This window comes from Ctenopharyngodon idella, chromosome 18 (assembly GCF_019924925.1).
Source record: "Ctenopharyngodon idella isolate HZGC_01 chromosome 18, HZGC01, whole genome shotgun sequence".
NCBI lineage: Eukaryota > Metazoa > Chordata > Actinopteri > Cypriniformes > Xenocyprididae > Ctenopharyngodon > Ctenopharyngodon idella.
The window spans coordinates 6,065,043-6,079,787 of NC_067237.1; the positions used below are offsets into that span (position 1 = coordinate 6,065,043).

The following is a 14,745-nucleotide window of genomic DNA, read 5'->3' on the forward strand; positions in this document are numbered from 1 at the left end:
TTCAGTCAAAAAGAGTGCTGTCTGTGTGTTGGAAATCCATGACAGCTCAACCTACGCGTTGGCTCTGTTCCAGACAGTGAGCTGCCTAGCTAGATAGCATTCTCGATGCGGAGGCTGTTCCAAAAAGTAAGCAGAATTGATGCTGGTTTGTTTCAGTGATCTGAGAGCAGACTGAATGAATTTCGATGTGTATGTGACTGCTCCAAATGATCTCATATCCCTTTAAAGTAATCAGAACTGGGAACATCTTGTTTGGTGTGGGCACTGCAAAATATTTTGGACTATTACAGTTTACACTGCAGATAAGGGGCATATTTAAATGTATAATATAATATAATATAATATAATATAATATAATATAATATAATATAATATAATATAATTGCATGTAGTTCTGAAAAACAATTACCTATACAAAGTACTATATAGTATATACAGTACAGTACATACAGTAACTGAATAAAGGAAATGAAAAAAAAAATGAAATGAAAAAGAAAAGTTGGGGTCAATTGGAGCAGTGTTGGGGAGTTACATAATGTAATTACAAAATACATGGGCTACACTTTATTTTAAGGTGACGTATACATTACTTACTCAAATAAGTACTGAGTAATATTAATTAACTACATGCGTTTACGAGTTACGGTTAGGGTTTGGTTTAGGGTTGGTTACCTGTAATTATGCATAATTTACTGTTATTACATAGTAAGTACATGTAGTAACGTGCAACTATGTCACCTTAAAATAATGTGTTACCAATAAATGTAATTGTAATCAGTTACTGAGAAAAAAAATGTGTAATTAAATTACAGATACTTATGAAAATGTTAACGATTACAAAGGGGGTTATCTGAATATTTTCTGTAAAAAGCTAGGATATGTTGAATAATATTTGCCTGTTTTTGATGTGTACGATGCCTCCTGCCATTTAAAGGCTTTTAGTAAAGTGATGCTATTCTTATGCTTTTGATTGGCTTTCTTGTTTGAATTTGCAGCGCACCACGTCTGACAATTACATCAATTCACATTGCCGCTGAAAGCTTTAGGCCACAGTCTGTATAAGAGTTGCCACCATGGCGACTGATAAAATGCGTTCCAGTGGGGTGTTGGAAATCTCAGAAGCGAAGACCAGGAGACTTGGATGTATCATCAGCAGGATTCTTTATTGAGAACACGTGCTGTTGGTAGCTGCAGTCATCAGGTCTAACTAACTGTACATTGTAGTTTACATTTTAAGGGGCAGTGCTTAGAAATAGAGGCAAAGCACCTGGCTGACGACCTTAAACAAAGCATGTAAATGAAGTATCCAGGTATAGGAACTCGCCCCAGACTCTAGAGTGTCGCAAGTCCTAATCCAATCGGCATAACTATTCAATAAATGGGACAGGGGCTCCAAGAGCCATTAAAGACAAAAGATGAGAATATCAGTAATCTGACTCATTAGACATACAATAAAGAGAACAGGAACTGGCAGAAAACTCTTGCTGGAAACTTTTCTCAACAGAATCATTCATCTGATGTCATCATCTTTATCTTAAAATGCTAAATACAATGTACTTCACCTTAGTATTTCATGTGATGTTATGTCAGGATGTAGGATCAGCAGATCTTAAACAGATTCTTAAATTTGTAATCCCACAGGGGGAAATTAGAAAAGTAATCAAAAAGTAATCAAATGTAATCAGTTACATTACTTTAATAAAGTAATTGAAATAGTTAGACTACTTATTACATTTTAAATAGGGTAACTTGTAATCTGTAACCTATTACATTTCCAAAGTAACCTTTTCAACACTGAATTTGGGTCAGTGTTTTGTTAAGTGTGCATCTGTCACTTACATGTTTTAATGAACATAAATATACACAAAAAAAAAAAAAATGAAAAATGAAAACAATTTGTAAGTACCATTCAAAACATTTTGGGGTTGGTAAGATTTTTTTTTCATGTTTTTGAAAGAAGTCTCTTAGGCTATGTTCACACTGTCAGTCCAAATCCGATTATTTGTGTGTCCGATTGGAATCTGCTCTAAAATTATTGACGCACACATTGTGTATCGTATCTGTTAAAATCCGATTTGTGTGTCCATGCTGCTCTTTCATTTTCCGGAATATCTGCATTGTTTTCTATGGCAATGACATTGCGTTGGTAGGTATAGTCCAAAAACAACAACCGCAACATGAAGGGGTTTACAATACAGATGTTGTCTTATTTACAACATGACAATGTGTAGCCGCCCTGCTGGACTACTGTGTCTTATGAAGCAGCGGCAGAAACTCATGCGTGGCTTTGCTGTAGTCTCTACCGGATTCAAAACATGTCTCCAAAACACTGTAAAAAAAATCCCCCCAAAATTTATGATAAAAAAAACGGCAGCTGTGGTTGCCAGAACTTTACTGTAAAAAATACGGTAGCAATGTTTTAGGTTTTACGGGACAGCACTTAGTTTACTGTCTATTTTACAGTTCAAAACCGTATAATTTAAAGGTTTATATGGTAATAATTACGGTTCATAACTGTTTATTTTACACACTGTAAAAAAATTTCATTCAATTCACGGTAAAAAAACTTATTTCATTAAACACTGATATAATGTTAATTTACCAACCAACTGAAGTAATAATATCTGTTTTGTACCTTTGTAATACACTGACAACCACTAAACACAGTGGTGATGAGAGTCACATGATGAACTTTTCCACAAGCTGAGAAGGACGATACTAATATATAGAAGATGCACAGGATGCAGAGGGAATGTCATTGTGGGAATGTCAATTTAAGTTTTTTCACTGTAAATTATACGGCTTGTTATTTTTCACTTCCCAAAACTGTAAATTTAAATGTACCGTTAGATCTATTACAGTTATTCACAGTATATAGTACAGAAACTTTCTGTAAACCAATTAACTGTTTTTCACCGTAGCATTTTTACAGTCTTTTACCGTTAAAATCACAATCATTTTTTACAGTGTATACTGTAATTTTCTGCTCATCTGGCACTTTGCAACAACGCACAACTTTGTTTCTGCAGCAACTTTCAGCGTGTTTCCTATAACAACGTCTGACGTTTACATTTTACGTGGCGTGAGAAAGTCACATAAACCATGCAAAATCTGATCAGAGCAGTCAGACTGAAATAAATGTCCAGAAATGCAATTTGAATAGAATTTCAAACCACATCCGAATGTAGCTTGAAACGGATTTGTAAAAATCGCGTTACATGTTATTTTTGGTCGTTCACACTTGCTAAATCTGATTGGATTTCAATCGGATATGGACAGAAATCGGATTTGGACTGACAACTTCAGCCTTACACTCACCAAGGCTACTTTTATTTGATATAGAATACAGTAAAACAGTAATATCTATCTGATTAAAATGGTCTATTTTCTCCACAATTATGTGTGGTTTATATGTTTTTGTGATTGAGTACTGAATTTGCATAACAACATGCCAATGTCAGTCATGCAATCAAGTATGCAAGGACTTTGTGCACTTAACCTTACTTTAAAACGGTTCTGCTTTTATGGCACCAGCTGATTTTGGCTCTAAGTGGAACCTTTATTTTCTTTTTTTTTTCTTTAAGTCTGTAGGTTTTGGAACAGAGCCAATGTTTTCTGTTTGTCAGCTCAACCTGTGTGCGTTGGTGTGTATATATTTCTCACCGCGTCTTCGTTGAGCGGATTACTCCGCTCTAATCCCGCTCAAAATGCCCCTGCATAGCCAAGTGACGGCCACCCCTCTGCTCCGCACTAGTATCTACAGCTCTGCCGCCCAGGTATCCACACTTTCAAACCTCTGTTCAACTCCATGGGGCAGGCATGGATTAGCTAGTCGAAGCTTTGATGTCAGATTCTCACACAGAGTCAATACACAGCAAGAGCCCCTCAGGATTAAAATGATATCCACACTATGTCGTTACGTCAGTAACAAGGAACAGACGCTCTCAGAACTAGGAGAATGTGAGGGAATTGGAGAGAAACCTGTTAATGTGTTGAGTGTGATCTTTTTTTAATGTAAGAGATGGATTTATACAATACATATGAATGATTAATGACAAGCATGATGAAAAGCTGGGGTAGTACTTTACTCAAAGCACTGTAAAGATATTCTTCATGCATTAAAATACATAAATGCCATAATACAGTAATCAGAACATATTAGTTCTTGTAAATTACAATTTACTATAGGGTAAACAATACCCCAAAAAAATGAATAGAAAGTTCAGAAACAGCATTTGAAATAAAACTAGCTTGAAACAAAAACATACCATCACTTTTGATAAATTAAATGAATCATGCTGAATAAATAATTAAACATTTTTATTGACCTCAACATAACGCTTCAAATAAAGTTCTACCATAGCAGCTCTCCAAACACGTCAGATAGAGACAGATGTGTTCTCACCCAACTTTCCATATGACAATTTAGACTCAGCATGGGTGAATCCATACTAGTTTTAATGAGATATGTGTGTTTTCTTCACTCTTCAGTTAAAAATAAATGAGAAATATTCAGTTTCACTCCGGTTTGAATGAACACCAAAGCTAGCATCTGTCTCTAAGGTCAACTTTCCTTTATTCCTTCTTAATTTCCCTCTTGTCCTGCAGCCATGTTCAATCTCCTCTGGCTTGGTTTTATTGTCTGTGAACGCACAGATGTCAGCTGGTATTGACATAATCAGGAAAAGTGGCGCTGATGCAGTGACATTTGCGGTAATAGCATCCTGCTAATGTTCACATTCACACCATACCACATGGGACAAAGGACAAAACAGTACAAATATGCACACAGGCCATGTATTTGCACACACACACGCACGCACGCACGCATGCACGCACGCACACACACACACACACACACACACACACACGCACAAACAAACAAATGCAGGCTTTCTCTTGAATGTTGAGATTTGAGGGATTGACTGAGTCCATTATTCAAAAACTATTTCTAGCATAAACGGCACCATCATGAAATGCACATGGTGAGAGCTTACACTCCTGGGCAAAACAAAATGGGCTAAGCCCAAAATGGCTAAACACTAAGCTTTTAATTGTCTTAACCACAAATTGTTTTTCAGGAAATTAACAAAATTTAAGCAAATGCACCACTTAAAAAGCCATTGCGGATTCATCAAAGACAGAATTATGTTTTTGGCAGAATATGGGAAGTTGTGTGTGAAGTGATGAATCAAAATGAAACACAAGTTGCGTGTTGATGCTCCAGAACGGTCTCTTCGAAAATCTGGTGAGAAATATAATAATAAATGCATCTCTACCACAGTGAAGCATGGAGGAAGAGTGTCATTGTGTAGGGAGCCTTTTTAGCTGCTGGTACTCGTGAGCTACTTCACTGTTAAAAGTCATTTAATGTTTTGGAGTATAAGAATATTGCAGAATGGCTTCCCACAAATGAAAAAAAAAAAAAAAAAAAAAAGTTGTTATCTAAAGATGAATGACCAGATGTTATTTTTCAACAAGATAGTGCTCCTGCCCAAATTGCAAAGACAACCAAGAAGTGGCTTGAGAACAAGTCCATCAGGCTCATGTTTTGGCCTGGTCAGAGTCCAGATTTGAACTCTATAGTGAATATTTGCCAGTTTGAAGCATCAACATTGAGTGGAACAACACTGACTTTCTTCTTGTAAATAGCTGTCTGCAAGTTGGGGAATGCTATTACATGCTAAGTTACTTTATCTACAGTATTTGTGCAATTCTTTCTAATTTTCTGACCATTGATTTGTGATTAAAATGGTCAAGGCCTTTAAGAATGGCCAGATTCAACAAGGTGCTGGAGACATTCCTCAGAGATTTCGATCCATATTGACATGAAAGCATCACACAGTTTCCACAGATTTGTTGGCTGCACATCCATGACGGAATCTCCTGTTCCACCACATCCCAAAGGTGCTCTATTGAGATCTGGTGACTGTGGAGGTCATTTGAGTACAGTGAACTCATTATCATGTTCAAGGAACCAGTTTGAGATGAATTGAGCTTTGTGACATGGTGTGTGTTATCCTGCAGGAAGTAGCCTTCAGAAGTGGGTACACTGTGGTCATAAAAGGATAGATATGGTCAGCAACAATACTTAGGCAGGCTGTGGTGTTGCTCAATTGGTACTAAGGGGCCCAAAGTGTGTCAAGAAAATATCCCTCACACCATTACACCACCAGCAGCAGCCTGAACTGTTGAAACAAGACAGGATAGATCCATGGTTTCATGTTTTTTACAGCAAATTCTGACTCTACCATCTGAGTGTCGCAGCAGAAATCAAGACTTATCAGGCGAGGGAATGTTTTTCCAATCTTCTATTGTTTCGTTTTTTGGTGAGCCTGTGCGAATTGTAGCCTCAGTGTTCTGTTCTTAGCTGACAGGAGTGGTCTTCTGCTGCTGTAGTCCATCTGCTTTAAGGTTGAACTTCAAGTGGCTTTCAGGGAAGCTCTTCTGCATACCTCGGTTGTGGTTATACGAGTTACTGTTGTCTTTCTATCAGCTCGAACCAGTCTGGCTATTCTCCTCTGACATCTGGCATCAACAAGGCCTTTTCACCCATTGAACTGCTGCACTGGACATTTTCTCATCTTTGGACCATTCTTTGTAAACCCTAGAGATGGTTGTGTGTGAAAATCCCAGTAGATAACCATAGCTCCCTCATGTGGATTTGAGCAGTAAAGTAACAATATTAAAACATAATTCTCCCTTGTTAATACACTGGTTTTGAGTTTCAGGTACTCCTCATTTTATATTTGATTTCAATATCATCTATCAGAGTCACAGATGTTTCCAGTTTCACATTTTTCCTGGTATACACTGTGAATTTTACTCTCTTTCATGTAATTACTTTAAGCTACAATAAGATTGTGTCCTGCCACCAGCTGTGTTGCATGTTTAGTGCTGCTAATATTATGCAAATGTATAAATTAATCGTCATTGTCCTTAGCAGGAGCTCTTCTGTGTTTTCAGTTTGTCATGCTGGGCTGAGAAATGCAGGAGATTAAAGACTGACATCTTTAATCATTATATGTGTATAGGCTATAGTACAGGGGAGATCGGAGCTAATTATTGCAGAGGACATTTCATCTTTAATGTCTTGACTTCAAAAAGCAATTGAGCATTTCCACCATTATTACAGGAAAAAAGAAAGAGAATTTATTCAACACACAGCATGTGACATAATTTGGGTTATTATATATGGAGTAATTTATCACATTGTTAACCTGCCAATAGGCTTTTCAGCTAAATTTAAACAGCAAACAAATTATAGCAATCTAATATAGTTTAAATTTACATTAAATACAATTATGAACTTTGGAGTGCATAACTTAAGTACAGAGAACTTAAGTGCAACTTTATATATAATTGTATAATTGTATTGAAATAAGCTTATATTGTACTGCCAAATGTAATGATGTTATGGCAATCTAAATTATATGTTAATGTCATTTATATTGAAACTTGTATGTCATGTATTTACAAATATCTGTGCACTATATATATATAAATATATATATATATATATATATATATATATATATATATATATATATATATACAGTGCTCAGCGTAAATGAGTACACCCCCTTTGAAAAGTAACATTTTAAACAATATCTCAATGAACACAAAAACAATTTCCAAAAGTTTTATATAACATCTGTTTAACTTATAACATGAAAGTAAGGTTAATAATATAACTTAGATTACACATTTTTCGGTTTTACTCAAATTAGGGTGATGCAAAAATGAGTATACCCCACAACAAAATATTACATCTAGTACTTTGTATGGCCTCCATGATTTTTAATGACAGCACCAAGTCTTCTAGGCATGTAATGAACAAGTTGACGACATTTTGCAACATCTATCTTTTTCCATTCTTCAAGAATGTCCTCTTTTAGAGACTGGATGCTGGATGGAGAGTGATGCTCAACTTGTCTCTTCAGAATTCCCCATAGGTGTTCGACTGGGTTCAGATCAGGAGCCACTGAATCACTTTCACCCTGTGTATATATATATATATACTAAAGAGAAAAAAAATATTTATATATTTTATGAAAATCATCCCAGCGTTCAAAACTGAGACATGTCATGTCATGGACAGTCTCGGCTTCTAATAGACAGAAGCTGGTCTACTTTGAATAAGAGATTGAATCTACCAGGATTTGCTATGTAAATGCATGCTAATTTATGCACAAGTGATGTGCAGATGTTGGGCAGATCAGATGTAGAGGGGCAAAGGGACGTGATTTCTGTTCCATGTTCATTTGTCATCATCAGTGTTTTTCACAAGGTGGCCAGGGAGTGATCTGATCCAACGATCCCTCTGAAAGAGAATGGGGGTATAACAGCAAACATATACACACTGAGCTCAAATATTTCCATTGAACTACACTTGAGAAATCACATTGTGTGCCGTCCAGTGTAAGTACTAATTTGGTTGTTGTTAATCGAAGATTTATGACTGTATACCTGTATGGAGAGTATGAATACAGAAAAAGTCATGATGATTTAATGTCCATAATACAAATGCGTTCAGATTAGCATGGTTTTTTTGCTGACAGTTGCATTTTGTGCTTGACTTATTACCTCAGCTGTTTCATATTAGTTATTTATAGGATGCAGCAAATGGTTCGGAAACTCTGGCCTTTTGCAAAGATGCATTTACATAAACAGAGTAATTTATTTAAAAATAAAATCTGATGACTAAACTGAAGTGTGCCTTGTTTAATCCTGCATTACGTGTTCATGTTTTTTTTTTTTTTTTTTTTTTTTTTTTAACACACACATAGCAAATAGAGTTTGTCCATAATAACACTGGCAGATGTCCTTATTGGCAATTTAGTTTATATACAGAAGGTGATGGTCATTTAGAGTTCTATGTCAGGACAGAAGGCAAGGCACTATTACACTTTACAACATTTTCCTCTTTCTTTCAGTTTAGTATTTGTATTTATAAAATCAGTGAAACAGTAAAAACCTTTGTATCTATTAAAATATATATATATATCCATATAAAGAAGTACTAATGTTGATCAGGCAATCCTACCGGACTCCTGTGGGAATGTACAGTCCTGTCCACATATGAAAAGGTGTCTGCTGCCCTCATGTGGCTTTAAGAGAAAACTACAGGTGAAGGCAATAATCAGATACATGGGCAGTGGGCAACGTTTCAACCAAAAAGAGAGTCAGAATATTAAACCTTATTCTCAAATATAATTTTGAAGATTGTTAGCACCTTAAAATTTGACTAATCAAAGAAACCAAATCATCAGCAGCAGCATAGCAGATCTAGTCCGCCAAGACCAAACATTGTCAACATTGTCAAATACAGTAGCCTACCGCTGTGTTACTGACAAATGTGTGCCTAATGATGGGTATTGCCATATACTGACCCTATAATCATTTCCCCTTATAATATTTTAGCAATCATGTTGTTTGTTTCTATCAGCGGTTTAGAATCAAAAATGATTTGCAAATTAATCACTATTAATATAATCGGTTAAATGTGCTTGCAAAAAGATTTTAAATCGTCTGAAAATGGGATTATTTATAAGACAGAAAACAAAAATAGGGTTGAATATTTACCTACAATCCATTGTATAAATCAAATATCTCCTATTGTTTGTGTGTTGACGATGAAACAGCTTTTTATTGCATGTTCAGCTTGAACAACACACTCTGTACTGCAGGTAAAGACAATTTATATATCCAAAACAGTAACAAAAATGAGTATCAAAATATGGGGAGGCCTGTGCCACAGAACTTATGAAAGGCTAAACATACTTCATACTAAGGTCCCCAATATCATATTTCAGTGAACGCAATGCAAGTCAACACAATAAAACTATACTGGTATTGACATTCAAACAGGAGGCAACTATATAATTCAGCTATCCATTTTCTAAACCGCTGGATGCTTAAGTCTGTTAATTGAATGGTTTTTAGATTGAATTTATCATCAATTGTGCAAAAATGCTGAAGGGTAAACATGTTAAATATGTACTCAATCTTTACTTTTGTGCAGCTTCATAACAGTATAACAAATATTGTGAAGATAAATGGTAACACTTTACAATAAGGTTCATTAGTTAACTACATTAGTTAACATGAACTAATAATGAACTGCACTTATACAGCATTTATTAATCTTTGTTAATGTTCATTTCAACATTTACTAATACATTATTAAAATCTTGTTAACATTAACAAACAATGAACAACTGTATTTTCATTAACTAACGTTAACGAAGATTAGTAAATACAGTAACAAATGTATGGCTCATGGTTAGTTCATGTTAGTTAATACATTAACTAATGTTTAACTAATGAACCTTATTGTAAAGTGTTACCAGATAAATGAAAGTCTGAAAATAACAATGCACTGTGAGATATAGATGAGCAATACAGTAATAAAGCACCATTTGAATACAATATACTCAAATGACTATGAAACTACTCTACTGTTAAAAATTAAAGTTTATTGGCATTGATGGTTCCATGAAGAACCTTTATTTATGGATGCAATCTCATTGCACACCGAGCCACAATAAGCACACCAAGTCAATGTTGGACCAGTACTACAATACGTACTGCCATTTCTGAGAATGGTCTGTGTAAGCACACATATTCCACACACTGGGCCCTATATAACACCCAACTTCCTAAATAGGCTTACACTTTATAGAGACCTAATACCAGAACACAAAGGAGGTTTAGTTAGACCAGATTTGCCAAATTATAACACACAAACTGCATGTGATTAGCACAATTAGCACAAAATCACTTCTACATCACATTAAATCAAGATATTTACCAATCTAATACAGCTAACAGTTGACAAATATGTGTATTTGTTTATATGTTTAATACCAAGTGAGAGAACATATTAATGTTAAATAAAAATGAGAACACAGAGCAAGAGCAACTGTTCTTCTGCCACAGTATCTGTATTGTCTGAGAGCAGCAGGCATCGCCCCCTACAGGTTTACATTCCAGGGAAAAGCAATCCATGCTAGGGAAAAGCAATCAATTACTCCCATAGACCATATTAAACAGGTAAATTATCAAAGAATCAGTTTCATAAATTTACTCAAATTAGTAGCATGCAAATTAGAAGCATGCATTTATATTGATTAAATATTGATTAAAACAAGCTGTTGGTTGATATTCGCCTTTTTATGTTAGCATTCTCTAACATTGCCTGTACTGTTGAGGACCATAATCATCAGAAACTTCCTAGAAGTAGCCCTGTAAAATAGTACCACATTTTCTGGACTTTTTCCTCATCTTCCCTGTCTTAAAAAAAAAAAAAAAAAAAAAAAAGGAGACATGAGTTCATTTAATTTGTTTGCAGTTCACTTAAGTAGTCCAGCAGTTTTACAAATGATTTTCTTAGATTGTCAGTGTGAAGTAAAGTCTGAAGGCGCTACACACAATGACTTAGACAAAGCAGTATCCTTAACATCCCACAGACTTAATCAAACACAGACCATCTCAAAGTCCTGCTTCCACCCCCTCTTCTGATTGGCTAGTGTGGAGTGCTGGAGAGTGTATTGCAGGGAACTCCTCTTTTCCTATAAAAATGCAAACCATTTTAAAAACCCTCATTTTGGATTTTAGTCCACTCTCTGAGAGGAAATGGCATCAGCTCATGACAAAGCAGTTTTACAGGCCATCTTCAACCCTACGAGCCCTTTTGGAGATATTCCTGGATTAAATCAAGAAGATGATCTTACAGATGATGGTAAGATGAAGATCCATAATCAGATTACAGTTTGTGTAACTAATGATGATGAACAACAGTCTCTCACTTAATCACTTAATGTTACATTACTATAGATAGATAGATAGATAGATAGATAGATAGATTTACTGTTGGACTTAAATCACTTCTTTCATACTTGAAAGTTTCAAATGCTATAAAGATGTGTTCTCAGTGTGAACACTTCTATGAATTTCTTTCATTTCTGTCTAGACAGTGCTTTTGACCCAGAGCTAGTGAAACAGGTGAAAGATCTGGAACTGCAGGGAGTTTCGGCTGCTGAGTCTGGAGACCTGCCCGCTGCTCTTCAGCATTTTAACCAGGCCATCAGGATCCTGCCTCAAAGGGCTTCTGCCTACAACAACCGAGCCCAGACCAAACGCTTGCAGGGAGACACTAAAGGTGATACGTCTCTTCTTCTCTCACCTAGAATCGGCTGGAAAGTTTTCCAACTTTAATTTCTAAATTTAATTTTTTTTTTTTTTTTTTCAATTTCAGCATCATGGAAGTACATTCTAAGTACAATAGTGGCATTAAAACAACAGCAACTTTTATTCCTGTTCACACAAATCATGATTAGCCTACAGAGTCAGATTATCGATTAATTAAGACTTATTTTCATGCAGTTCCATGCACAATATGTTATGACCTCAAAACACTTTTCATGGTGCATGATTTGTAATCTAATACATTATGACATTCGCATGACATAATTAACTCCATATGCCCACCTTTTCTGACATAGTAAACTTGCTTGAGTCTCGTGAAAAGCGAGTCACGATAAAAGAGTTCAAAGACTTGTATAAGCCAGGAACAATGGCATAGTTGCTTCAACAAATGTCTTTTTATCTCACATTTGACCGCTATCGCTTAGGTTTAGAGTGGGGTTTAGTGCACTCTTAAAAATAAAGGTTCTTTATTGACATTGATAGATCCGTAAATAACCTTTAACATCCATGGAAACTTTCCATTCCACAAAAGGTTCCTTAGATTTTTTAAATGTTCTTAACACTAAGGAAAACAAACAAACAAAAAAGTTATTTTATGAACTGTTCACTAAAAGGTTCTTTGGAGAACCAAAAATGGTTCTTCTATGGCATTGCTGTGAAACCCTCCTTTAGGAACCTTTATTTTTAACCTTTTAGTGCCATTTACCTAACAATGAGCCTGGGTTGTTATATGTATAAGCTTTTTTCCCAACCATGTAATGAAAAAAGGTAATTGCAATTTTTAATCTCATGATTTTGACTTTTATTTATAATTGTGATTTTATATCTCACAATTGAAGATTAACATCTTGCAATTCTGTTTTTATCTCACAAATTGGAGGGAAAAAACTCAGATTTGCGCAATATAGGCTAAATTCAGAATTGAAATAGAAAAAAGTCAGAATTGTGAGATAAGTCACAGTTGAAATAAAAATTTAAAAGGTAATTGCAACTTTTAATCTCACAATTGACTATTTCTTGCAATTGCAAGATATAAACTCACAATTGTGAGTCATAAAGTCAGAATTGTGAGTTATAAAGTCAGAATTGCATGATAAAAACTCGCAATTGGGAGAAAAAAGTCAGAATTTCGACTTTATATCTCATAATTGCAAGAAAAAAAGTCAGAATTGTAAGATAAAAAGTCGCAATTACCTTTTTTATTTATTTATTTTTTATTTAGTGGCGGAAGGCTTTCTTACATATATCTTTTTTTATAAACTTACATATAAAAGATCCAGGCCTGGTTTCACAGACAGGGCTTAGATTAAGACAGGATTGGGCCTTAGTTTAATTAGGACATTTAAGTAGCTTTTATAAACATGGCCTAGGAAAAAAAAAAAAAAAAAAAAAAAAACATTACTGGTGTGCATCTTGAGACAAAACAACAGCGGTGACATGTTTTAAGATATTTTAAGACAGCCCAAACATGCATTTTAATCTGAGTCTATGTTAAAGCCTTGTCTGTGAAACCAGGGGGTAATTCTAGGTTTCATGGAAGAAAAGAAATTATACAGTTCCAAGGCAAATGTGGAGCTATTTTGGGTTATCTCACTTAATTGATCTATAATATATCTCAGGTGCCATTGAAGATCTGGAGTGTGCCATCTCTCTCAGCAGTGGCATTGGGCGATCGGCCTGCCAGGCTCTGGTCCAGCGTGGGCTCCTTCTCAGGTTGTCGGGTCGTGATGAGGAGGCTCGGGTGGATTTTGAGAGAGCAGCAGCCCTAGGCAGTGAGTTTGCCAGGCAGCAGGCTGTGATCATGAACCCCTACGCTGCTCTATGTAACCGCATGCTGTCAGAGGTCATCAGTAAACTACGCAACCCAGACGTGTCAGAGATGCAATAGAGATTGAGTTATGTACTTATAAATATATTCATTGTATTAAAACAAAGGCATTCATGTATTAACTTTGTATTTTAACTGGTTTTCATAAGTGAATAAAGTCAAAGCTTTTTCAAGTGACTGTCACTTTGGGGGATGTGGGGAATGCAAAAAATACAAATATATTTGTGTTTATTTGTCAGGTCAAAGTGTCTGAATATTTTTTGGTTCCAAATTTTCATCAGTTTTACTGGTAGTCCACTGTATGAAGAATTTTTGGGTATAATATGTCACAGTTTACTTTATTTTGCTATCCTCATTTACATAAATGAACCACAGTGTCCTGCACCCACTAGTAAAAATATATTAAAAATATCAAAAATGTCTGAATAATTTTTGGTTTGACTGTGTATATACACACACACACACACACATATATATATATATGACTAATAGGGAAAATCTTTCTGGACTTTGGAACACCTAAAATTATGACAGCACTGGAAGAAGGGATGAATAAATGTTATGATGGGAATTTATAACTTTATAATAAATATAAACTTATTATCTAAAAAAATAAAAACCAGTTATAACAAAGTGAAGAAATATTTAAGATCACTAATCAAATCAAATTAAAGTAATCAATCAAAGTAAATGTGTGAGATTGATCA

The 14,745-nt window shown here is 35.2% G+C and overlaps 1 protein-coding gene across 1 annotated transcript; it reads left to right on the forward strand.

Annotated features, from left to right (window-relative positions):
* Window positions 1-11,574: 11,574 nt before the first annotated feature.
* Window positions 11,575-14,276, forward strand: ttc36 (tetratricopeptide repeat domain 36). Its single transcript, XM_051871117.1, has 3 exons — window positions 11,575-11,743; window positions 11,975-12,163; window positions 13,830-14,276. The coding sequence occupies exons 1-3, from the start codon at window positions 11,638-11,640 to the stop codon at window positions 14,096-14,098; spliced, it is 564 nt and encodes a 187-aa protein (XP_051727077.1). The 5' UTR covers window positions 11,575-11,637; the 3' UTR covers window positions 14,099-14,276.
* Window positions 14,277-14,745: the final 469 nt, after the last annotated feature.